The 26,400-nt window shown below is 43.3% G+C and overlaps 5 protein-coding genes and 1 pseudogene across 5 annotated transcripts; all 6 read right to left on the reverse strand.

Moving 5' to 3' along the window:
- Positions 1–247: 247 nt before the first annotated feature.
- Positions 248–2,834, reverse strand: LOC136445903 (zinc finger protein 665-like). Its single transcript, XM_066444126.1, has one exon. It carries the CDS (start codon positions 2,666–2,668, stop codon positions 1,157–1,159), a length of 1,512 nt encoding a protein of 503 aa, XP_066300223.1. The 5' UTR covers positions 2,669–2,834; the 3' UTR covers positions 248–1,156.
- Positions 2,835–6,226: 3,392 nt separating this feature from the next.
- On the reverse strand, positions 6,227–8,855 carry LOC136445905 (zinc finger protein 501-like). Its single transcript, XM_066444129.1, has 2 exons — positions 7,807–8,855; positions 6,227–7,507 (listed from the first exon to the last, which is right to left on the reverse strand). The coding sequence occupies exon 2, from the start codon at positions 7,311–7,313 to the stop codon at positions 6,567–6,569; it is 747 nt and encodes a 248-aa protein (XP_066300226.1). The 5' UTR covers positions 7,314–7,507; positions 7,807–8,855; the 3' UTR covers positions 6,227–6,566.
- Positions 8,856–8,870: 15 nt separating this feature from the next.
- Positions 8,871–11,460, reverse strand: LOC136445904 (gastrula zinc finger protein XlCGF57.1-like). The gene is made up of 2 exons (XM_066444128.1): positions 11,311–11,460; positions 8,871–10,936 (listed from the first exon to the last, which is right to left on the reverse strand). Exon 2 carries the CDS (start codon positions 10,767–10,769, stop codon positions 9,513–9,515), a length of 1,257 nt encoding a protein of 418 aa, XP_066300225.1. The 5' UTR covers positions 10,770–10,936; positions 11,311–11,460; the 3' UTR covers positions 8,871–9,512.
- A 1,057-nt stretch (positions 11,461–12,517) lies between these two features.
- LOC136445815 (zinc finger protein 585A-like) lies at positions 12,518–15,757 on the reverse strand. Its single transcript, XM_066443959.1, has one exon. The coding sequence runs from the start codon at positions 15,755–15,757 to the stop codon at positions 12,518–12,520; it is 3,240 nt and encodes a 1,079-aa protein (XP_066300056.1).
- Positions 15,758–18,621: 2,864 nt separating this feature from the next.
- Positions 18,622–22,211, reverse strand: LOC136446157 (zinc finger protein 665-like). The gene is made up of 2 exons (XM_066444472.1): positions 22,095–22,211; positions 18,622–21,170 (listed from the first exon to the last, which is right to left on the reverse strand). Exon 2 carries the CDS (start codon positions 21,166–21,168, stop codon positions 19,054–19,056), a length of 2,115 nt encoding a protein of 704 aa, XP_066300569.1. The 5' UTR covers positions 21,169–21,170; positions 22,095–22,211; the 3' UTR covers positions 18,622–19,053.
- A 509-nt stretch (positions 22,212–22,720) lies between these two features.
- The window catches only part of LOC136445816 (zinc finger protein 585A pseudogene), a 39,000-nt pseudogene continuing 35,320 nt past the window's right edge, over positions 22,721–26,400 (reverse strand).

The raw sequence follows: 26,400 nt of genomic DNA on the forward strand, positions 1-26,400 counted from the left end.
AAACTCGAATCTTTAATGCTTTTTTTCAAATGCAACGTTTTCAAAACGTCCTAAAATGCCCTCTATGGATCATTTCTCCAATTTCCATACCTTTTACCAACGGTTTCTATGGCTAATCGACCATGACCTGTTTTCATTTAGAGTTAAGAACAATTACATATAATATTGACCGAACCAACATTTGGAAACAAACTGATATTACAACAATATAGGAGTCCAGATATCCTCACAGAGAGTAAGAACACCATTGATATTACTTAGAGCTTTAATAATCATTTTAGAACATGAATTTCTACTAGTTTGTATGACGCAAAGCTAGAATATATACAAGGCAAGCTGTGGACTAACATGCTTGCAAAGGCATGGCAGCGGGGGGGGGGGATTTCTTTACGTTGATATTCTTCTACGTACTTCGCAACCGGGCAGCTAGAAAAAGTAAATTATCATTATAATAGCGCCATCACTTTGTTTACATCATTTTGACTCCACAAATAAAACAAACATATACATATTTGTACATAATTAGACCTCACCTCATTCGTGACAACTAGTATCTCCCATTGTGTGTCGTTCCCTCCCCATGTTCAGCATTAGTCCAAACAGTAACGTTTTAAAAACCAACAAAGAATGCAACCAAAAACTCTTGGGTATGTCTTAGCTCATTTAACTTGGCGATGTCTGAGAGAAAACTTCTATATAGATATACACGTACCTGTATCGTTGCTGTTACAAAGCGCTACTATGGCTAACAGAAGGCTGTCAAGATTCAAAATATAGCAACTACAATAAACGTATGATTATTATTGATATCGTTTTGTGCTGTAGAATAGTTGCAATGAAAACATTCATCGGTATGAGATCTCCAATTCTCAGTTTAGTTTAACACATGTACTGTTCTGTTATTTACACATATGATGTTCTGCGCACTACAGACACATACAGGGTTTTTAGTAAAGCGGTTCATGTTTTCTACGATGTTGGTCCAAAGTTGCCTTCTGTGCAGCAGCATAGTCGCACTGGTCACACTTGTAGGGTCTTTCTCCTGTATGAGTTCTCATATGTTGGGACAAGTGGTGCTTTAGAGATGTTTAACACATGTACTGTTCTGTTATTTACACGTATGATGTTCTGCGCACTACAGACACATACAGGGTTTTTAGTAAAGCGGTTCATGTTTTCTACGATGTTGGTCCAAAGTTGCCTTCTGTGCAGCAGCATAGTCGCACTGGTCACACTTGTAGGGTCTTTCTCCTGTATGAGTTCTCATATGTTGGGACAAGTGGTGCTTTAGAGATGTCCTGAACCCACACTCTCCACATATGTATGGTTTCTCACCACTGTGCTTTCTTCTATGTTTGGCCAAAGTAGATTTCTCTGCTGCAGAATAGTCGCACTGGTCACACTTGTAGGGTCTTTCTCCTGTATGGGTTCTCATATGGTTGGAAAAGGTACTCTTGTTAGCTGTCCTGTACCCACACTCCCCACACTTGTAGGGTTTCTCTCCTGTATGGATTTTTACATGTTTGGATAAGTAAGACTTCGTAACTGCCCTGTATCCACACTCCCCACACATGTAGGGTTTTTCTCCTGTATGATGGATTTTCATATGTACAGCCAAGGTAGACCTGTCAGCTGCCTTGTACTCACACTCTCCACACATGTAAGGTTTTTCTCCGGTGTGGGTTCTCTTATGAAGGGATAAGTTAGACTTTTTAGCTGTCCTGTAACCACACTCATCACACTTGTAGGGTTTCTCCCCAGTGTGCTTACTCATGACATGTACGTCTAAATGAGATCTCTGTGCAGCAGAATAGTCACACTGGTCACACTTGTAAGGTTTTCCAATTCCACCTGTGTGGGTTTTCATGTGTTGGGAGAAGTGACTCTTGTGAGCTGTCCTGTATCCACACTCCTCACACATGTAGGGTTTCTCACCGGTATGTTTTCTACGATGTTGGTCCAAAGTTGCCTTCTGTGCAGCAGAATAGTCACACTGGTCACACTTGTGGGGTTTTTCTCCTGTATGGGTCCTCATATGTTGGGATAGGGTATGCTTTCGAGCTGTCCTGAACCCACACTCCCCACACATGTAGGGTTTTTCTCCTGTATGAGTTCTCATATGGTTGGAAAAGTTACTCTTGTGAGCTGTCCTGTATCCACACTCCTCACACTTGTAGGCTTTCTCACCGGTATGTTTTCTTAGACGGTGGTCCAAACTGGATTTCTGTGCAGCAGAATAGTCACACTGGTCACATTTGTACGGTTTTTCTCCCATATGGGTTCTAATATGTTGGGACAAGAGGCCCTTTTGAGTTGTCTTGTAATCACACTCCCCACATATGTCATGTTTGTCACTAATGTCCATGGGGGTCTCCCTGCTGTCACTCTTTTTCCCTGGGCGTTCAGTGAAATCCATCTCTTTCCCTGGATGTCCATCACACAGTTTTTCAGTAAAAAGCTCGCAGCTGGACTCTTTTATTTTTTCTCTTAGAGTTAGACTGCTTACTTTGTCGTTTGGAACGTCTTTCCCCTCGTCCTGCTGCCGTCCCGTGTCTGTCGTCTTCTCCCAACTGTTACAAGTCTCGTTCCAATGGTTTCCAGTTGGTAGGGTTGCGCCGAAGTAGTCGTATGTGTCCTGGTCCTCGCCGTATGTGTCCTGGCACAGCATGTTCTCTTGTTCATCCTGTTGCCATCCAGGGTCTTCCGTCTCCTCCTCTTTGATGCGCGTCTGTTGCCATGCAGTGTCTCCCGTCTCCTCCTCTTTGATGCGTGTCTGTTGCCATGTAGTGTCTCCTGTCTCCTCCTCTTTGATGTGCGTCTGTTGCCATGCAGCGTCTCCCGTCTTCTCTTCTATATGCGTCTGTTGCCATGCAGTGTCTCCTGCCTCCTCCTCTTCTATATGCGTCTGTTGCCATGCAGTGTCTCCTGTCTCCTCCTCTTCTATATGCGTCTGTTGCCATGCAGTGTCTCCCGTCTCCTCCTCTTTGATGTGCGTCTGTTGCCATGCAGTGTCTCCCGTCTCCTCCTCTTTTATATGCTTCTGTTGCCATCCCGTGTCTCCCGTCTCCTCCTCTTTGATGTGCCTCTGTTGCCATCCAGTGTCTCCCGTCTCTACCTCTTTGATGCGCGCCTGGTTCGCAGTTTCTCCCTTATGAAGATCTTTAACGGAAGAAGGTCCACATCCTAACCCCGCCATCTCTAAAATCATGAGAAAAAATATAAAGTAAGAGAAGCTCTCCCGACATGAAGATGAGAAAGATCAATATATTTACTTCCTTTGGGAACCAGCAAAGTGCGAATTTTACATGCATTCGAAATCCGTTTGTGTAAATAGTGGCTCCGTCTTGAAGTTAGCTAATAACCCCAGTCGTAGATTCGCGTAGGTATGTTCAGTGTCAAATGTGAAGGCCTCTGAGACGTAAACAAAACCCAACTGGGCGTTGTGCAAATCGACACAAGGTCCAGACGATAACTGCAACAATTGTTTACAAGACAGGGGCCTTGACCTTTGACACGGCACATGTGTACTCTAATCTACGAATGGGCTCATCTGAGAACACGACTCGAATATTCCCCTGAGGATACAAAAATATAGCTGGTGACTTGTGCTCCATTTCTTATGGTATAGTACTAGAGAATAAGTATTTGTGCTACATATACTTCAGGTTTGCTATGTTATTTTAGCGATTAGGTTTTTTTTTTAAATATGAGTTGGTTTTTAATTTATCTTTTTATTTCAGTTGAGTGTGTGATACTTGTGTGCCGATTCGTTAAAAATAGAGAGAACGCGAGCGACCCAAAAAACACCCCTCCCAATAAAATGGTATGGCGATCCTGTGACGTCACAATTCAAGATGGCAGCCGCCACACATGCCAACGGAGCCAACAAAGGTTTTGCTACCCAAACCTGTAATTGAAGGCACAAGCCGACAAAGGGCAGCTGTTACATCCCATGCATTACAATTAAACGCCCCCCCTCCCCATCAACTACCGATCGCAAACACACTTCTAATTGTAATTTAAAACTGAACAAGCACCAACCAGGAAGCATAAACGACAAAAGCAGGTCTTACCTGCAGGTCTATGGTGGTTACCGGTCTCCACGACTTAAGGAATTCCCTGAAATTCGGGTCAGTTTGGAGCAGATGACATCAAGAGGACGATAACACAAAACAAAATGGCGGATGTGTGCTCACCGACAGGGCAAAGGTCAGAGGGTATAAACCTGATACTCCCTTAACAATCGGTCAAACCACAGATTGCCGCGTAACGCTTTACTCTCGCAGTTTTTAGCCTAGCAAAATTGCTACCTGTATTTCTACTTCAAGTGTGACAGAAGGTGGTGGTGTGATCAAACAAAACAAATCAAAAGCAACAAGAATGTAGCCTTTGTGCTATAGCCGATTACTTGCTGGCCTAAAAAAATCTGATGGCAAATTGTTCACACTTTCCAATTGGATTGATGTCCTTGTAGTAGGTGCTGTACCGAAAAGTTCATACACAATGGAAACCCCACTAAAACTAAACAGCGTCAGTTAGTACTAGAATGGAGGCCTGCCCGCCTTAGCCCGGGACCTCCTCCCCCCCTACTTTGCCCCTTGCGGGGTTATCTGGGGGCCCAATAAGTTGAAGTTGAAGAGTCTATTGAGTATTGTACAGAGGAATTGGCTACTAGTTTCAGTCGTCAATTAAGTTAGAGCTCGAGGCACTGCTGCAGCAATAGAAATTGAGTTAAGTTTCGGCTTGAATTACGTTTATTCTATTCTAATCTAACAAATCTTTAACTTCGACAAAATTATGATTGGATGCCCACCTTCCTATATCTAGCGGTCAAAGCAGAGGACAATATAAACCAACACAAAATAATTGGACTTGCGAACATCAGTTTATTTTGAGAGATATTTCCACAATTTTGTTCCCAATATCTCAAATGTTATCATAATAGAAATCGCTGTAAGATAACAACACAAATGTCAGGGCTCGAAATTCATATTTGGAAATAGGTGCACTGGTGCACCCAACTAAAAAAATTGGGTGCACCGAAAGAATTTTGGGTGCACCAGATAAAATAAAGTTGAATGTTCTTCAGAACAAAGTTTAACGCTGCTGCCTTTCTTAAGAACTTCAATCTGTAACTATAGCTAACTTCAAAATTTCAAACAAATAATACATTAAATAAAGTACAGCAAAAAGTTATCATGCTCAGCCTATTTTTTTATACTTACATTTCAAGAATATTCTGTATGCTAGTGTACAATAATACCTTAACCCTATATAGGCTACAAAAATATATAGGTGCACCAGTGCACCCACAGTCAAAAATTAGGTGCACAGCTCCAATTTTGGGTGCACTGGGTGCACATGCACCCACTATTTCGAGCCCTGAATGTTAAGAAAACAGAGTACATATGCATATTATGTGTACATGCAAAATGTGCCTATTGTACGTTGCAAATGTTAGCTTATTCTTTGTATGAATGAATGAATGAATGAATGAATGGTTTATTAGGAAAAAGTGTAACATGGCAGCTAAAAGCTGAATTACGTACACTGTACAATCATATATCACATTATCTTAAAAACACAAGGAAAATACTTAGAACGTCTTGACATACATTATCAAAATATCCATAACGGTTAAAACGAATCAAATTTATCTACAACTCGGTGACATAACAAGATTCTTAAAAGGTAATGAAACAAACTATTCTGTATCCCATTGTGATTAATTGTTTAGTAAGTGGACTAGATAGGGTACTGGGGAGTTCTTGTAGCGGTTAGTTCTGCACTTGATGTTTCTGAGTTTCCCACAGTTTCTAGTGTTTCTGCCATGTAGTTCCCCCACTGTAGGTGGGAGGAGTTCGGGGTTAAGTTTGTTCGCAAATTTTCGGCATAGGTCCCCTCGACGGTCGCTCAGTGTCTCAAGACCTGTTAGCTGCAGGGCTGAGTCATAGGTGGTGTATTGTCCTCTCAAAATTGTGCGCAGCGCCCTCTTCTGCACACGCTCCAACCTGGTAACCTGCATGCATGTAAGTCCGGCGTTCCACACAGGGACACAATGTTCCACGACAGGTCGTACAAATGAGGTATAGACCTTAAGTAAGTCCAGAGCTGACAAATGGAACGTTCCTAGGCGTCTTAACAGAAACAGACGGCTGTTGGCTTTTGAAAGCATCTGTGACACGTTGGCCTCCCACTTCAGATCAGCCTGCATCAATAATTGTGTAAATATACCAACACTTATACAATAAAAGTTGAAAAAAAACAACAACACAGAAATAAACAGTCGATCTTAACACGCATTAAAATAGCCTAGGTACTTATCCATGACCAAAGCCTACATTAATGTAATATCAAGTATGATTTTATAATGACATTGAAATAAGCGACCCTTTTTGGCATATTTGCAACAATCCTCGCATTCCTGCCTGGATACGTCTGCCCCTAATGTAGATTTATTTTCTACAGACTAGTTACCGGGCCCAGGTACAGATTCAGACTACAGTTAACGTGGTGGCTCATAGAGGGGATCTTCCACCATATTGATTTTCAAGATTATGGAGTGATTATGGAGTCGTCTGCTGTACATCTGCCGCAATTGTAGATTTAGTTTCTTTCGTGTGTCTTGTCAAATGTCTAGACAGGTGAAATTTCCTAGCTGCAGAGTAGTTACACAGATGACAGTTATAAGGTTTTTCTCCCGTGTGGGTTTTCATATGTCGGGATAAGTTCGAACTTTGAGTTGCTTTATACCCACATTCCCCACACATGTAGGGTTTTTCTCCTGTATGAGTTTTCATGTGTCGGGATAAGTATGAACTTTCGGTTGCCCTATACCCACACTCCCCACACATGTAGAGTTTGTCACCGGTGTGCCTTGCTAGATGTTTGACCAAGCTGGATTTCTCTGCAGCAGAATAGTCACACTGGTCACACTTGTAGGGCTTTTCTGCTATATGGGTTCTCACATGTCGGAATAATGCAGATTTGTGAGTTGTCCTGTACCCACACTCCCCACACATGTAGGGTTTCTCACCAGTATGTCTTGCTAGATGTTGGTCCAACGTTGCCTTCTGTACAGCAGAATAGTCGCACTGGTCACACTTGTAGGGCCTTTCCCCTGAATGAGTTCTCATATGTCGGCATAAGTTACCTTTATCTGCTGCAGAAAATTCACACTGGTCACACTTGTAGGGCTTTTCTCCTGTATGGGTTCTCATGTGTGCGGTTAATTGGGATTTGAAGGTGACCGTGTACCCACACACCTCACATTTGCAGCGTTCATGTGGTCTTGTTCCTGTATCGCTACTCATATTGACGCATCTAGCGTTGTCCTAGAACTGCAATTTCTACTCTCAAAGTATTTCTCACTTGTTTCTCTGTTGTCTGTTTGGGAAAGATCATTTACATTTGTATCTATATCATGACTAATTTGTATAGACTTGTCCCTTTTTGCTGTTTCTGACATGCATATGTTTTTTTCACCAATTCCGCCCGTCTGTGTTCCCTGTTTCGGAAGATACAAAATTAGATAAAACCTGAAAATCATTCAAATCATGACTAAAGAATTTCTAGAAACGTAAAGCACTCTCTCTAACATACTTTACTTTTATGGTATTTGGTATTTGGCATGCATAACAGTTTTCAATTTGGTAAAAATAAAACTATGTTTTGTGACTTTTGTGATCATAAACCTGTAAGATTTAAGGCAAAAAAACTTAATCATTTAAGACAGTTTCATTACATTTATCTACTTTAACAGTAGATACACTCAGGCCACTTGACCAGAATTTTATAAACACATACCTGAGTATGGCAGCGGTGCTGAATCAGAGGCTAGTTTCTGTCTGGATACAGGGGACGTGCAACCTGGAACAGCATATCTTTATTGACTTTTAACATCACTCAACATACAAGGCTCTTCTTATCACACTCAGCAATACAAATTATGAGTTCCCTGTGATCTACTGATAAGTATAAGAAGCTTATCTATGTTGTCTACATCACAAGAATAATATACTACCGTTCGCAAAAAACACTCCTAAGTCTATATTTACCGCTGAACAAGCGCCGACCAGGAATTACTAGCGACAATCACACGTCTTACCCGTAGGTCTATGGTGGTAAGCGGTCTCCACGACGTTTGGAATTCCGTAAAAATCGCATCAGTTCGAAGGGGTTGATCCGAAGACGAGGACGTAAAAACAAAATGGCGAACGTCAGCCAGCTCACCAACGGGGCAAAGGTGAGAATTCACAAACCTGATACACACACGATAACGGGTCAGATCACAGATCGCCGCTTAACGCTTTACTCTCGCGGTTTTCAGCAAAGCAAAGATCCCGTTCTACCTCCTATTTCTCCTTCTAGATGATACTGGGCATTACCCCTCGCAAGTCTTTCAACGACGGAAGAGGCCTTTTTGTGACCGAATGTATTGGTGACGATGTGAGCAAACAAAACAATAACAAAAACAACTTGGATGTTCGATGCCCTTGCGTGCGGGATCCGCTGTCTTTCGTTAGTGACTAAGGAAAAACATGACGCAAACATGAAGCTAAATGAACACTTATGTACAGGTGCACAGAATACATCATACTTGGATACTTGATTTCCTCCATTAGCTACATACATAGTATGAAGCTACTCTTCCTGGAGTGATACTATAGACAATAGAGCATTGTAAACGTTAGGTTACTATATTGAACAGCTTGGACTAAAAAAAATAAGGATGCTTAAGTTTATCAAATTTATTTGACGTTATTTCTTTGCCCACAAACATTTTTACAGGACCAGCAAAAAACTACCAAAATAAACAGTCGACTTCAACACAAATGAGTACGTCTATTCGTACCTTCTCATAGTTCTCAAGCTAGATATACATATAAAGTATAAGGTGCAATGCTACACAGACTTTACTACGATCAGCGCTCTTGGGCCCAATCTAAGTTTACCAAATACATTTGACGTTATTTCTTTGCTCACAAAGATTTTCACAGAACCAGCAAAAGACTACCAAAAATAAACAGTCGATTTTAACACAGATGAAACCTTTTAAAGCTATATATAAAGTATAAGGTGCAATTTTACTCCGGCCTTATTACAAGCAGCCCTTTTGGGCACAATTGAAGATTGCAGTTAATAAGGCACAAGCTGGAGGCTTTATTCCATTTGGTTTTTCAGGGTTTAAAAATCAAGGCATTTGTCACCCTTGTAGATTTATTTTCTTAAATGTATCAACAGGTGGGATTTCCCAGCTAGAGTAGCTACGCAGATGGTAGTAACACTGTTTTTTTCTGTGTGTGTTCTTATTTGTCGGGATAGGCAGACCAATGAGTTGCCCGGAACCCCTATTCCTCACACATGTAGGGTTTTGTCTTTGGCGTATTGGTCCAAATTATCATCTGTGTTCTCTCATAGATATTGATCCAAAATGAATTTCTCATCAGCAGAATAGTCGCACTGGTCACAGCTGTACGGCTTTTCACATGCATCGGTTCGTATCTGTCGGGCTATGTTAACCCTTTGAGTTGTCCTGTACCCACACTCCCCACACAAGTAGGTTTCTCACCAGTGTGTTTTCTTAGATGTTTGCCGAACTTGGCTTTCTCTGCAGCAGAATAGTCGCATTGGTCACACTTGTACGGTTTTTCTCTTGTATGGATTCTTATGTGCTCTGAAAGGTGAGACTTTTTAGCAGTCCTGTAACCACACTCCCCACAAATGTAGGGTTTTTCACCAGTGTGTTTTGCTACATGTTGGTCTAATGTAGATTTTGATGATGCAGAATAGTCACAATGGTCACATTTGTAGGGTTTTTCTCCCGTGTGAGTTCTCATATGTCGGGATAACGCTATTCTATGAGCTGTCCTGTGCCCACACTCCCCGCACATGTAGGGTTTCTCACCAGTGTGCCTTCTTAGATGTCGGTCCAAACTAGATTTGTCTACAGCAGAATAATCACACTGGTCGCACTTGTAGGGTTTTTCCCCTGTGTGGGTTCTCAGATGAACAGACAAGTTGGACCTGTTAGCTGTCCTGTACCCACATTCCCCACACATGTAGGGCTTCTCACCAGTGTGTTTTGCTGCTATATGCCTGTTTAAGTGGGCTTTTTGTGTAGCAGAATAGTCACACTGGTCACATTTGAAAGGTTTTCCTCCTGTATGAGTTGTCATGTGTTGGGATAAGTGGGACTTTTTAGCCGTCCTGTACCCACACTCCCCACATATGTAAGGCTTCTTACCGGTGTGTTTTACTAAATGGTGGTCCAAAGTGGATTTCCCTGCTGCAGAATAGTCGCACTGGTCACACTTGTACGGTTTTTCTCCCGTATGGATTCTTTTATGCGCGGAAAGGTGAGACTTTTTAGCAGTCCTGTACCCACACTCCCCACATTTGTAGGGTTTCTCACCCTGTTTAATAAAAAGCCTTCCCATACTGCCTTTGCTCTTCTGTACCTGTGAGGTGGATATGTTTTCAGGTTGGGGAAAGTTCACTTCACACGCTCCCTGCTGCAGGCCCATGTAAGTTGTCTGGGTCTCCCTGCTGTCACTCTCCTTCCCAGGGTGTTCTGTACAGTCCATGTCCATCCCAAGATGTTCACCACACAGTTCTTCAGTAGAAAGCTGACAGCTGGACCCTTCCACTTCTGCTCTTACACCGCACGTTTCGTCATTTGGAACGTCCCTTTCCTTGTCCTGCTGTCGCCCCGTGTCTGTTGTCTGTTCACAACTGTTGTAAGTTCCCAGAATGTCTGGTTGCGCCATAGTAGTCTTAGGTTACCTGGTCCCCACTGTACGTTTCCTGGCGCTCTGTCGTTTATCGTGTTGTCATACCGTGTGTCCCGTCTCATCCTCTTTGATGCGCTTCTTGTTCGCAGTTTGTTTCGCATGAGGGTTGTTAACGAGAGGCACACATGTTCACTCCGCCATTTCTAAAACGATGTTAAGAAAATACATGTGAGAGAAGGAGTATTAACTTATTTCAGAAACCAGAAAAGGACGCAGATTTTACACAAGAAATACTTCCGGTGTCCGAATAGCCGTCTTAGCTTCCTAGAGATCACCCTTTTTTCCAGTAATAAGATTCTTAAAGTAATAACATTATTATTCGTGATTTCTGCACAATTTCTGATGGTATCTGTAAGCACGGATCACCTATTGGCAGCTGTTACATCCCACACGTAATTTACAGTTCCACTGCCCCCCCCCCTCCCCATCAAATGCCGATCGCAAACACACCCCTAATTCTAACTTACCCCTGAACAAGCACCAACCAGGAAGCATTAACGACAACTTAAGATCTTACCTGTAGGTCTATGGTGGTTAGCGGTCTCCACGACTTCTGGAATTCCGTAAAAATCACGTCAGTTCGTCGTAGATGATATCGTAGACAATTACGAAAAACAAGATGGCGGTATCAGCCAATCACCGGGCTAAAGGTGAGAGGTCACTAACCCGAGACACAACAACAACAACAACACATTTCACAACGTGTGAAACCACAGATCGCTGCATAACGCTTTACTCTCGTGGTTTTATCATTGCAAAAATGCCATTATACATCTACTAGTATCATACTGGGCATCTCGACCAGGGGTCAAGAGGTCTTGTGTGACGGTAGCTGTAGTGTGAGCAAAAGCGGTAGTGGTGTGAGCAAAACAAGACTGTAAATTTGTGTAATTGGTGAAGTAAATTTGTAAAGAATTGGTCAAATCTTACTGGTCGGTGTCCTTGTGCCCTGGATAGACAGAGGACTCTACGCCTCCCCCTTCGTCACACATATATATCAACGCTGTCAACTGCCTATTAACATGCTGTCACATGCTAGAAACAACATAGAATGGCATGATATTTATATACGAAACTTTTATCATTACTATAACACCTGACTTGGCTGGCCTGGTGGACACATCATCCTCTGCACCAAATATTCAAATTACGTATGAGAAACGTCAAAGAAAGCACAATACGCTTGTAGACTTGTAACAAACAACTTTAATATAAAAAGGAAAGACGAACGTTAACATGACAGTCGGGTTGTAACTCGATCATTTCAGTCACCCTACTCACACGTTGATTATAACTATAAATAAACAAGCCACTTTTATGATTTTACAGCTGAGCCTAATATCAACAACTAATTCTAATACATCATCATCATTGGTCGGCTGCAGCGCAAACTGTCTGATACATATTCAGGAATATTTGTAATCATATATACAATCGTTTTTAAAACATGGTTGTTATTCGGAGGAATTCTTAGATGATCCTACATCTGAACCTAAAATCAACAACTAATTCTGGTATTCAAATAAATATGGATGCAAATAAAGTTAAAAGAAAAAGATACACAGTGTGAAATGTGACTACCATTTGGCAATGTATGGTTGTTATTGTTGACCGAACACATTTTGTCCTGCAGAATAGTTGCGTAACCCTTGCGTTTTTATCGTAGAGTTCAGTTTGCTTAGTCTGAAAGCTTAGCTGTTCAGGTACCCGAATTTTTCATATATTCAGAGTTTCTTCACCGCGTGTTTTCGTCTAAGATGTACGGCTAATGTGCCTTTCAGTGCAGCAGAATACTCACACTGGTCACATTTGTACGGTTTTTCTCCTGTATGGGATCTCAGATGACTGGTTAATATAGATTTTTGAGCTGTCCTGTACCCACACTCCCAACAAATGAAGGGTTTAACACCAGTGTGTTTTGCTAGATGTAGGTCCAGAGCGGATTTATATGAAGCAGAATAGTCACACTGGTCGCACTTGTAGGGTTTTTCACCGTTGTGGATTCTCATGTGTGAGGATAAGTCACACTTTCGAGCTGCTCTGTACCCACACTGCCAACACAAATATGGTTTCTCACCCGTGTGCTTTCTTAGATGTTCATCCAAATGACGTTTTTCTGCTGCCGTATAGTCACACTGGTCGCACTTGTAAGGTTTTAGTCCTGTGTGAGTTCTCATGTGTTGGGACAAGCATGACTTGTGAGCTGTTCTGTAACCACACTTATCGCACATGTAGGGCTTCTCACCTGTGTGTTTTGCTAGATGTTTGGTTAAAGTGGATTGATGTGCAGCAGAATAGTCGCACTGGTCACACTTGTAGGGTCTTTCTCCTGTGTGGGATCTCATATGTGCTGAGAAGTTACACTTCTGAGTTGCCCTGTACCCACACTGCCGACACATGAAAGGTTTCTCCCCGGTGTGTTTTGAACGATGATGGTCCAAACTGGCTTTCTGTGCAGCAGAATAGTCACACTGGTCACACTTGTAGGGTTTTTCGCCTGTATGGGCTCTCATATGTTGGGATAGGTCAGACCTTCGAGCTGTCCTGTAGCTACACTCTCCGCACACGTAGGGCTTGTCACCACTGTGCTTTGCCAAATGGTACTTTAACTGTTTTTTTCTCAAAGCAGAATAGTCACACTGGTCGCATTTGTAGGGTTTTTCACCTGTATGGGTCTTCATATGTTGTGATAAGTTAGATATTCGATTTGTTTTGTACCCACACTTCCCACACACGTAAGGTTTAAAAACAGTGTGTTTTGCTTTGTGTTTCTCCAAATCAGATTCAGTTGCTGCAGAATAGTCGCATTGGTCACACTTGTAGGGTTTTCGTCCTGTATGGCTTCCCATATGATCGAATAAGGTAGACTTTTCTGTTGCGCTGTACTCAGACTCCCTATACATGTATGGTTTCTCACCACTGTTTTTTACTAGATGTATGTCCAAATCAGTTTTCACTGATGCAGAATAGTCACACTGTTCACATTTGTAAGGTTTTTCACCCGTATGGATTCTCATATGCTCAGAAAGGTACCCAGACTCCCCGCACATGTAGGATTTTTCACCAGTTTGCACAACCACACGACTTCCCATATGTCCTTTGCCCTCCTGTGCCAGTGAGGGAGATTTGTTGTCAGGTTGTTCCGTACAGTCCATCTCCTTCCCAGGATGTCCAGGGTTGCCCATCTCCTTCCCAGGATGTCCAGGGTGGTCCATCTCCTTCCCAGGATGTCCAGGGTGGTCCATCTCCTTCCAAAGATGCCCAGGATGGTCCATCTCCATCCCAGGATGTCCAGGGTGGTCCATCTCCTTCCCAGGGTGTCCAGGGTGGTCCATCTCCATCCCAGGATGTCCAGGGTGGTCCATCTCCTCCCCAGGATGCCCAGGGTGGTCCATCTCCTCCCCAGGATGTCCAGGGTGGTCCATCTCCTTCCCAGGGTGTCCAGGGTGGTCCATCTCCTCCCCAGGATGCCCAGGGTGGTCCATCTCCTCCCCAGGATGTCCAGGGTGGTCCATTTCCATCCCAGGATGTCCAGGGTGGTCCATCTCCTTCCCAGGATGTCCAGAGTGGACCATCTCCATCCCAGGATGCCCAGGACGGTCAATCTCAATCCCAGAATGTCCAGTGTGGTCCATCTCCATCTCAGGATGTTTAGGGTGGTCCATCTCCTTCCCAGGATGTCCAGGGTGGACCATCTCCTTTACAGGATGTCCATGATGGTAAATCTCCATCTCAGGATGTCCAGTACTCAGTTCTCTAGTAGAAAGCTCACAGCTGGACTCTTCCATTTCTGCTCTTTCACCTGACTTTTTGTCGTTTGGAGCGCCCTTTTCCCCGTCCTGCTGCCGTCCCGTGTCTGTTGTCTGCTCCCAACTGTTGTAAGCCTCGTTCCAAGGATGTCTGGTTGGCAGGGTTGCGCCGAAGAAGTCGTAGGTGTCCTGATCCTCACTGTTCGTTTGCTGGCACAATACGTTCTCCTGTCCCCTGTCTCTTGCCTGCTGCCAACTGCTGTAAGTCTCATCCCAAGGATGTCCAGTGTGCTTTCTTAAATGGTGGTCCAAAGTACGCTTTTCTGCTGCAGTATAGTCGCACTGGTTACACTTGTAAGGTTTTACTTCTGTGTGAGTTCTCATGTGTCGGGATAGGGTAGACTTTACAGTTGCCCTGTACCCACATTTATCGCACATGTAGGGCTTCTCACCAGTGTGCTTTCTTAGATGTTGGTCCAAATTACGTTTTTCTGCTGTAGTATAGTCACACTGGTCGCACTTATAAGGTTTTACTCCTGTGTGAGTTCTCATGTGTTGGGACAAGCATGACTTTCGAGCTGTTCTGTACCCACACTTATCGCACATGTAGGGCTTCACACCTGTGTGTTTTACCACATGTTTGTCTAAGGTGGATTGATGTGCAGCAGAATAGTCGCACTGGTCACACTTGTAGGGTCTTTCTCCCGTGTGGGATCTCATATGTGCTGAGAAGTTACACTTCTGAGTTGCCCTGTACCCACACTCCCCACACATGAAGGGTTTCTCCCCGGTGTGTTTTGAACGATGGTGGTCCAAACTGGCTTTTTGTGCAGCAGAATAGTCACACTGGTCACACTTGTAGGGTTTTTCGCCTGTATGCATATGGGCTCTCATATGTTGGGATAGGTCAGACCTTCGAGCTGTCCTGTAACTACACACTACGCACATGAAGGGCTTGTCCCCACTGTGCTTTGCCAAATGATACTTTAACTGTTTTTTTCTCAAAGCAGAATAGTCACACTGGTCACATTTGTAGGGTTTTTCACCTGTATGGGTCTTCATATGTTGTGAAAAGTTAGATTTTTGATTTGATCTGTACCCACACTCCCCACACACATAAGGTTTAAAACCAGTGTTATTTGCTTTGTGTTTCTCGAAATTAGAATCAGTTGCACACAGTTCTCTAGTAGAAAGCTCACAGCTGGACTCTTCCATTTCTGCTCTTAGACCGCACGTTTCGTCGTTTGGAACGCCCTTTTCCTCGTCCTGCTGCCGTCCCGTGTCTGTTGTCTGCTCCCAACTGTTCTCGTTCCAAGTCTCGTTCCAAGCATATCCGGTTACTAGGGTCGGGCCGAAGTAGTTGAAGGTTTCCTGGCCCCCACTGTCCGTTTCCTGGCGCAGCGCGTTCGCTTGTCCATCCTGTTGCCATCCCGTGTCTCCCGTCTCCTCCTCTTTGATGAGATTTTCGTTCACAGTTTGAAGCTCTTTAACAGGAGGAGGTCCACATCTTAACTCCGCCATCTCTAAAATGATGAGCAAAAAAAAAAAAAACATAGTAAGAGAAACTCTGTAGATTGATATATTTATTGTTGTTGTTCTTGTTGTCCTTGTTTAACGTCTATTATATCGCTAGACGTGGTCTCTTGGTGCTGGGTTATGCTTGATTCAGTTACAAGTCGCATGTTTCTCTAGGTATTTAACTATTTTAGGAACAAGTAAACGGATTTTACATAAGAAATTCTTTTGTGCAAATAGTGGACCTTTAGTTTTTAATTAATATATAATAAGCCCATTCTTAGATTCGAGTACGCACGTGCAGTGTCAAAGCTGAAGGCCCCTAAGACGCAAACAAATGGCTTTGTTATACAAATCGAAACAATTGTCGAGACGACAACTGCAAGCCAGGGGCCGTCACCTTTAACACCCTTGCACATGCGCACATGGGCTTACCTGAGAACTCGAATATTTCCCAAAGGATACAACAATATACTGTAATTCTTGTTTCTTTCACTGTAGCTTTAAGTTCACTGTTTTCACTGTCACCTCTGGACTGTGAACTTATCATCACCGTTAAGAAACTTTTTATGATTCGTCCACACATCTTTTCTGTGAATCACGTACTGCCACCGTTACTAGTAATTTAAAGTTCAGTGAAAATTACACCGTGAGCTTTAAGCTACCGTGAACTTAAATTCAATTATAGTTCGCGATTTGCGCATAATTTCTAATGGTATTTTGAAGGCACAAATTGACAAAGGGCAGCTGTTACATCACATGCATTACAGTTCAATGCCCCCCTCCCCCAACTACCGATCGCATACACACATAATTATTTTTTTTAACCACTTAACAACCACTATCCAGGAGGCATTAACGATAACTTAAGGTCTTACCTGTAATTCTATGGTGGTTAGCGGTCTCCGCGTTTTCTGAAAATCCTTAAAAACCGGGTCTGTTCGGAGGAGATGATACAGAAAACGATCTGGGGCAAAACAAAATGGCGGATGCTCACTTCACCGACGGGGCAAAGTTGAGAGGTCACACACCTTATACACATTTGACATAGGTCGAACCACGAATCGCCGCTTAACGCTTTACACCCGTGGTTTTGAGCCTGGCGAATGAGTCGTTCTACCTCTATTTGTACGTCTAGGTGAAACACTCGGGTTTGTGTACATTCCGTTAAATTGGGTAAATGTAATAGTCTCGGATTTAGTGTTATGGACCCCAGCACATGGGAAAAGAAGACAAGGAAGACCACCCTTAACGGAACATACATAGATGTCCTTAAAAGAGACACCGGCATACAAACTGATGGCGTGGGGAAGGCTATGCAGGACAGGAGCTTCTGGGCGGCTACAGTGGTTCGGGTGACAGAGGAGGGAGATTGGCACCCGACATAAGTCAAGTCAAGTCAAATCATCGAAACTATTATTCTTGAAACTATCTCAGGTGCAGAAACTTCATCTATACAGTATTAGGTACAATTTCATGTAGGCTATCCCACTTTTATTTTAGCACATTTGCCACCATAGGCTTTGCCGACACACGCTTTATTTTGAAACCCCATTATAAAGGAAGAAGATCAACACACTCTACAGAAGGATCTTGATCAATTGTGTAAGTGGTCGGATCGTTGGCAGTTACGCTTTAATGTGAAGAAGTGTTCGATTCTGCACATACACAAATCAAAAAGAGCCTCTAAGCACTTATACACAATGTTCTCAGAGCCCCTTGAGTCTACATTGCAACACCCTTACCTAGGTATCTTACTTTCACACAACTTGAAATGGAATAAACACATAGATTATATAGCAGCTAAAGCAAACAGTACTTTAGGATTCTTGAGAAGGAATCTGAGAGGAGCATGTAGATCAATCAGAGCTCAAGCCTATTTGTCCATTGTTAGACCCAAACTTGACTCTGTGTGGGACCCCCACAAACGCATACATTCACAAACAAACAAACTTGAGGACAAGTTAGAAGCAGTACAGAGGCGTGCCGCCAGGTTCGCCACTGGCGACTACCGTTTGACTACAGGCATTACACACACTCTGCAAACCCTCGGTTGGCCCACCCTTCAACAGCGCAGACAAGTTGCTCGTCTTTCACTTATGTACAAAGCTGTCAATAACCTTATTGCTATCCCCATCCACAATATCCTCACAAGAGATACTAACATAACCAGAGGACACCAGCAACGTTTTACCACAGTCGCCTGTAAGACAGAAACATACCGAGGCAGCTTTTTCCCAAACACAGTCATAGAATGGAATGCACTTCCGCAACATCTTATCGAAACCAAGACTACAGATAGCTTTAAAGCTGGGGTGGCCAAGTATTATGGTTACCCCGGCTTCACCCAGCTGTAAGGGGAGGAGCCTATACCTAGTGTGGCAATGTACAGCACTACTTTGTTCGTTTATTTTTGCACCACTTTTTTTCTTGTTGACGGCGTGCACCACCACCACCGGCCACACTTGGGTAAGGCCTCTGACCATAAGTCCTAGACACTATGCCCCACGCGGGGTTTTGTCTAGTATCACGACAAGACAAGACAAGACAAAACATATCAGAAAAAAATACGCCATTTTCTTGAACATGTCACTATAATTTATAGTTATAAAAATTGAACATTGAGAATACTAGTGTACAAAATATACTTTTTGTTGCAAATGTTAGGTTATTCTTTCGCAACAATTATTTAAAACAAGTTAGTAAACAGATGACAAAATATCCAATCCTGTGAGAACATTTTTACATTATAAGTCAAAACAAATAAACGGTCAACTTTAACACAAAATAACAAGTACATACGTTGTATGCTGTACATTTGTTGCACGTATTAATCAGACTTTTTTTCGCGTGTCTTCTCAAATGTCTAGAGTATAGAAGCAGAGTAGTTGCACAGATGCCAAATATAAGGTTTTCCTCCTGTGCAGAATCTCACATTAGGATAAGGAAGACTTCCGAGTTGTCCTGTGCCCGCACTTCCCACACATGTAGGGTTTCTATCCAGCGTGTTTAGCTAGGCGATGCTGTACCAAATTGGATTTGTCACCAGTAGAAAAGTCGCACTGGTCACACTTGTAGGGCTTTTCACCTGTATGGGTCCTCATGTGTCGGGATAGATGGTACTTTTGAGCTGTCCTGTAACTGCACTCCCCGCACATGTAGGGCTTCTCACCACTATGCTTTGCCAAATGGAAGTCCAACTGATGTTTTCTCAAAGCAGAATAGTCACACTGGTCGCATTTGTAGGGTTTTTCACCTGTATGGGTCTTCATATGTTGTGATAAGGTATACCTTTGATTTGTCCTGAACCCACATTGCCCACACACGTAAGGTTTAAAACAAGTGTGTTTTGCTCTGTGTTTGCGTAAACCAGATTTATCTGCAGCAGAAAAGTCGCACTGGTCACATTTATAAGGTTTTTCACCTGTATGGGTTCTCAAATGTCGGGATAACTTATTCCTCTCAGCCGTCATGTACCCACACTCTCCACATATGTAGGGTTTCTCATCAGTGTGTTTTGCTAGATGTTGGTCCAATGTGGATTTCTGTGCAGCAGAATAGTCACACTGGTCACACAAGTAGGGTTTCTCTCCAACGTGTTTAGCTAGGCGATGCTGTACCAAATTGGATTTGTCTCCAGTAGAAAAGTCGCACTCGTCACACGTGTAGGGTTTTTCTCCTGTATGGATTCTCATGTGTCGGGATAGATGATACTTTTGAGCTGTCCTGAAACTACACTCTCCGCACATGTAGGGCTTCTCACCACTGTGCTTTGCCAAATGGAAGTCCAACTGATGTTTTCTCAAAGCAGAATAGTCACACTGGTCACATTTGTAGGGTTTGTCACCAGTATGGGTCTTCATATGTTGTGATAAGTTATACCTTTGATTTGTCCTAAACCCACATTTCCCACACACGTAAGGTTTCAAATCAGTGTGTGTTGCTTTGTGTTTGCGTAAACTAGATTTCCATGCTGTAGAATAGTCACACTGGTCACATTTGTACGGTTTTTCACCTGTATGGGTTCTCATATGTCGGGATAACTTAGATCTCTGAGCCGTCATGTACCCACACTCTACACATGTGTTGGGTTTTTCTCCCGTATGAGTTTTCATGTGTTGGGATAAGTGAGACCTCTGAGCCGTCATGTACCCACACTCCCCACACATGTAGGGTTTCTCACCAGTGTGTTTTGATAGATGTTGGTCTAAAGTGGATTTCTGTGCAGCAGAATAGTCACACTGGTCACACTTGTAGGGTTTCTCTCCTGTATGAGTTCTCATATGTAGGACTAAGTGAGTCTTTTGAGTTGCCCTGTACCCGCACTCCCAACACGTGTAGGGCTTCTCTCCAGTATGTTTTAGTTGATGTCGGTCCAAAGTGCATTTCTTTGCCGAAGAATAGTCGCACTGATCACACTTGTAGGGGTTTTCTCCTGTATGGGTTCTTATATGCTCGGATAGGTGATGCTTGTTTGCTGTCATGTACCCGAACTCCCCACACATGAAGGGTTTCGCACCAGTCTGTTTAACCAAATGCCTTCCCATGTTGCCTTTGCTCCCCAGTAGCTGTGAGGTTCGGTTGTTGTCAGGTTGGAGAAAATTCACATCACACGTTTCCTGCTGCAGGCCCTTGTCTGTTGCTAGAGTCTCCCTGCTGTCACTCTCCTTACCAGGGTCCTTTGTACAACCCATTTCCTTCCCAGGGTGTCCAGGATGATCACTCTCCTTCCCAGGTACGTACGTCTCCTTCCCAGGATGTCCAACAGCTAGTTCTCCTGTAGGAAGCTTGCAGCTGGACTTTCGCATTTCCGCTCTTACACTGCACGTTTCGTCGTTTGGAACGTCCCTTTCCTCGTCCTGCTGCCGTCCCGTGTCTGTTGTCTGCTCCCAACTGTTACAAGTCTCGTTCCAATGATTTCCGGTTGGTAGGGTTGCGCCGAAGTAGTCGTAGGTTTCCTGGTCTTCGTTATACGTTTCCTGCCACTGCACGTTCTCTTGTTCATCCTGTTGCCATCCCGTGTCTCCCGTCTCCTCTTTGATATGCGTCTCGTTCGTAGTTTGTTCCACATGAAGCTCTTTAACGGGAGGCACACATGTTAACTCCGCCATCCCTAAAATGATGGAAAGGAAATATAGTTAAAGAAAGATCAATATATTTACTTCTTTTAGGAACCAGAAAGGGGTATGGGTAACCGATTTTAGATCAGATTTTTAAGAAATCCTTTTGTCCAAACACCAGCAGTGGACTCGTATAGCTATTAACCTGAGAAATCCACATTTTTCAAGTAAGAAGATTCGAATATTTCCCAGGGGATAGAAGAACATAGTTAGCGATTTGAGCACCATTTTAATGGCATACTAAAGGTAGAAATCCATGCCCGTAGCCAGGGGGGGTTCGGACGAACCCCCCCACAGGCTTGAAGGTCCACTTTCACAGGCTTTTCAATGTTCACACAGGTTAGAATCCTAGAAAAAACTGCTCACTTTGACTTTGTCTCTGATTTTTCCTCTCAAATTCTCTCAAAAACACAGGAAATGCCCTTTCAGAAGGTTCAATTGTTAGAATTTGAAACGCTCCAGGGTCCACTTTTTAACGTCCAATGTTGTTTTTTCAAGACGGACTTATTTGTATCACCAGCGGGGCTGGAATCCTAGGAAAACTGCTAACTTTGTCTCTGATTTTTTTTCTTTGAAATCCTCTCAAAAACATGGGAAATGCCATATCAGAAGGTTCAATTTGTAAAATTTTCCGGGGGGGGCATACCCCCGGACCACCCTAGAAAGCTCGCGCCTGCGGCGCTCGTCTCGCGCCTACGGCGCTCGATGGTCCCTCAAACATTAAAAAGAACCCCCCCCCCCCCCACTCAAAATCCTGGCTACGGGCATGAAATCGACAAAGGGCAGCTGTTACATCCCATGCATTACAGTTCAGTGCCCCCCTCCCCATCAACTACCGATCACAAACACACTTCTAATTCTAATCTATGCTGCACAAGCACCAACCAGGAAGGATTTGCGACAATCATAGGCCTTACCTATAGGTATATAGTGGCTAATGGTGTCCACGCCTTCTGGAATTCCGTACAAATCGCGTCAGTTCGGAGAAGACGATACTGAATACGGTGACGTAACACAAAATGGCGGATGATAGCTCACGGACGGAGCAAAGGTTAGAGGTCACAAACCTGATACCAACTCGACAATGGGTCAATCCACTGATCACCGCATAACTTGTTGTGGTTCTTAACCTAGCAAAGATACTGTTCTACCTCTACCTCTATCTCTAGTAATAGGTGATTAGGTGATACTGGGCAATACTCCTTGCAACAGCCTCGACCATGGAAGAGGACACAAGAACACAATGAATAAACATTTTGATATGTAAAATAGGTAAAATTAGCCATAGGATGGACGATGTCCTTATGTACGGTACAGACAGTGGACTTCAATTTTCAAACCATCCCTCCTTTATCACACAGATGTTAAAACGCCCCCCTCCTCCTCTCCTGCCCCCCTTTCATTTACTCATCGAGCAGATCAGTCAACTTGCGCACCTACCCATTTACCAACTGTATTGAGACCTTACCATTCTCGCCAAATGCCCAACATTAATCTAGATTTGTAACGTTTTAAATATAAACATAAATCATCACCAACAATCTTTGGTTTGTTGACACTCGTTTTATTTGGGTTAATGTGATTCATTAAAATTATCACTAAAAGGTGCAAAACCTACATCTACATCCATTGTATGCTGAATATGTCAGCCAGCATTTAATGTAGATTTCTTAATTTCATAGAATTTATCGGTCCCTGGTTAGGATAAAGACTACATGTATACAGTTAACATGGTCACTCGGAAGGGGGTATTCTTCCGTATGGGGCTTCACGTTTCAAGAGGACCAAGGGGACAATATTGTATACTGTGCATTTGTTACACTTGTACTAGGTTTAGTTTCTTTCGTATGTTTTGTCAAATGTACGGTCAGCTGAGATTTTGTAGCTGCAGAGTAGTTACATAGGTGACAGCTATATGGCTTTTCTCCAGTGTGGGTTCTCATGTGTAAGGTTAAGTGATATTTTTTACTTGTCCTGTACCCACACTCTCCACACATGTAGGGTTTTTCTTGATCACCAGTATGTTTTGCTAAATGTTGTTTCAAGCTAGATTTCACTGACGCAGAATAGTCACAATGGTCACATTTGTAAGGTTTTTCACCTGTGTGCGTTCTCATATGTTTAGATAAGTCAGCCTTTTGAGCCGCCCAGTATCCACACCTCTCGCACATAAACGGTTTCTCACCAGTGTGTTTTGTTAGATGTTGGTCCAAAGCGGATTTCCTTGCAGCAGAATATTCACACTGGTTACACTTGTAGGGCTTTTCTCCTGTATGGATTCTCATGTGTTGGGATAAGGCAGACTTTTGTGTTGTCCTGTACCCACACTCCCCACACATGTAGGGTTTTTCACCAGTATGTACTGCTAGATGTTGTTCCAAATTAGATTTCTGTGCAGCAGAATAGTCACACTGGTCACATTTGTAGGGTTTTTCTCCTGTATGGGTTCTCGCATGTCGGGCTAACAAAGCCCTGTGAGTAGCTCTGTACCCACACTCCCCACACATGTAGGGTTTCTTGCCAGTGTGCTTCGTTAGATGTTGGTCCAAAGCGGCTTTCTGTGCAGCAGAATAGTCACACTGGTCACATTTGTAAGGTTTTTCTCCTGTATGGGTTCTCATATGTCGAGCTAAAAATGACTTATGAGCTGCCCTGTACCCACACTCCCCACACATGTAGGGTTTATCACAAGTCTGTTTAACCACATGCCTTCCCATGTTGCCTCTTCTGTCCTGTACCTGTGAGGTTGGGTTGTTGTCAGGTTGGGGAAAGCTCACATCACACGTTTTCTGCTGCACAGGAATTTCCTGCTGCAGACCCGTGTCTGTTGTCTGGGTCTCCCTGTTGTCACTCTCCTTGCCAGGTTGTTCAGTACAGTCACTCTCGTTCCCAGGGTGTTCAGTGCAGCGCATCTCCTTCGCGAAGTGGTCCAGCACACCGTTCTCCATCGGAATGTTCCAACTCTGCAACGGGTGGAGGGGTGGCTTCTGGACAGTAAAACATATATTCATTTCTTCTAATGAAGTCTAATGAAGTAACAGTATTACTGCGTAAACCTGATCATTACCCCTGAAAACTAATGGGGAAAACCAAAAAGCCGCCTAATGATATAGGTACAAAAATCCAAAAGAGCTGAAGTGAAAAATAGGACACAATTCTGACATTCAGCTTCAAAGCAGGTAAGCACCAAGCCTTTGCTGCACTTCTGCCGAGGACGGTAGTTATTCACGGTCCCCTGGGCCTTTTTATTAGTACGGCCAAAATTATAGAAAACTGGGCATCCAAGTCCAAAATGTGTTGCCTCTCTCCCTATATATTACATGCTTTACAGTGCCATTGCCCCCCCCCCCCTCACCTTCAAATACTATACCGACCACAAAAACACATATAATTCTACTGGTATAATTACCGCTGAACAAGCACCAACAAGGACGCATTAACGACAAGAACAGGTCTTACCTGCAGTTCTGTTCTAGTTGATGGTCTTCAGAACTTCTGGAATTCAGTAAAAATCGCGTCAGTTCAGAGAAGATAACGCAAAACAAAATGGCGGAATGCAGCTCACTGGCGGGTCAAAGTTGAGAGGTTACAAACCTGGTTAGCACTTCAAAATGGGTCAAACCACAGATCGCCGACGCTTTACTGTTGTGGTTTTGGCAAATCTTTCTTTATTTCTACTAATAGCTCAAACTGGACATTAGCCCTCGCAACTGTTTCGATCAGGGAAAAGGGCCTTGTGTGACCGAAGATATGTTGGTGGTCATCGCGTGCAGGAACAAATGCTACAGGCTCTCGTTCTTCCTCGGGCAAAGAATGGAACGAACTTGAGCCTGTTGTGGCTGAGGAGGGATCCCTCTCTCTGTTCAAACCTGAGCTGGTGAGGACCCTGCAGCATTGAAGGTCTCATTTTATGAGTTTCACCCCATAGGCTTACATGATATAAAACGTGTTTTACATAGGCGCGTTCGTCATGATGATGTAAACACACGTTCATGCAGCCGTTCATTTTTGGGAGTCCGTCTACACGCGCGGAGTGACTTAAGAATGAGACCTGAGCCACCCCCACACGTCCGTGTGTGTATATAGATATTAACAAATACACTAAATTCACTTGTTTTTTGCACATAAAAAATTAGTTACGTACGTTCCTTAGCGTCTTTATCTTCATTTACCTTATTTTTCCATACCGGTCACTTGTTTTGTAAAAAAACACTTGTACATGCACAAACGTCCAAGAAGACTGTTTAACTTTAAGACTGATACTCGCACCAGGGGTCAACCCTACAAGATCGCCTAAGTCCTAGCCAAGAAGTCAACGAGACGTAACCTCTTTACTGTTAGGGCAATTAACCTCTGGAACAGCCTTCCTGCGGACGTGGTAGCAGCTGAGACTGTCAATGCCTTCAAATCCAGACTAGACACACCGACTGGAAGGGTTTGGAGTATGCGCCCACATAGACTCTGGACATTTATGTATTTTATATTGTTGTTTAGAAACAGAAATTACAGGCAATAGCCTCTTTAATTTCTGTTATGTCACAGCCTGAGTTGTATTTGCCCTGTATAAATAAATAAATGCATGGTGGGACGGACAAGGAAGTCTGGTACGGACGGAATGTCTGGTCAAGGTCATTACCCACCTTCAAGGTCACCGTTGCCAAGCCTGTGCTTGAGAAGAGATCAATAGTCAATAGTAATCTCTAATCTCTAGAGGCTAAGCAGTATGAAAGAAGAACACCCGCCCCCATGCTTCTAATCGCCAGTCAGATCTGTTACCGTGCGCCCCTCCCCATCTACCCCTAATAATGCATTGAGCCCCTTGACGTAGACTGGTTTATTTTCCACTCAGGGTGGACAAAAACTGTTCTCTTTTATTCCATACATCATACGTTCATCTTATACATTTTTCTATGGAACACGTCATCCACTATTCAAGGTAAACAACAACACATTCAACAAATGTATGTTATATATTTATTCATTTATTTATTCCACCCCGTTCATATTCTGTTTTAGTCCTTTATGTTCATCTCTGTAATCTCGATCTTTTGTTTATGCAATCAATGTAACCTATACGGTGTCCTATAAGCCCGCATGGGCTGGGCGCCCTACGGCGCATGACACGTAAATAAACTTTTCATTCATTCATTCATTCATTCATTCAGAAATGCACTACATGTTAACATTCATGCGATATGGATTCTGTCTGTACAACATTGTGTT

This window comes from Branchiostoma lanceolatum, chromosome 12 (assembly GCF_035083965.1).
Source record: "Branchiostoma lanceolatum isolate klBraLanc5 chromosome 12, klBraLanc5.hap2, whole genome shotgun sequence".
In the NCBI taxonomy this organism is placed as follows: Eukaryota; Metazoa; Chordata; class Leptocardii; order Amphioxiformes; family Branchiostomatidae; genus Branchiostoma; species Branchiostoma lanceolatum.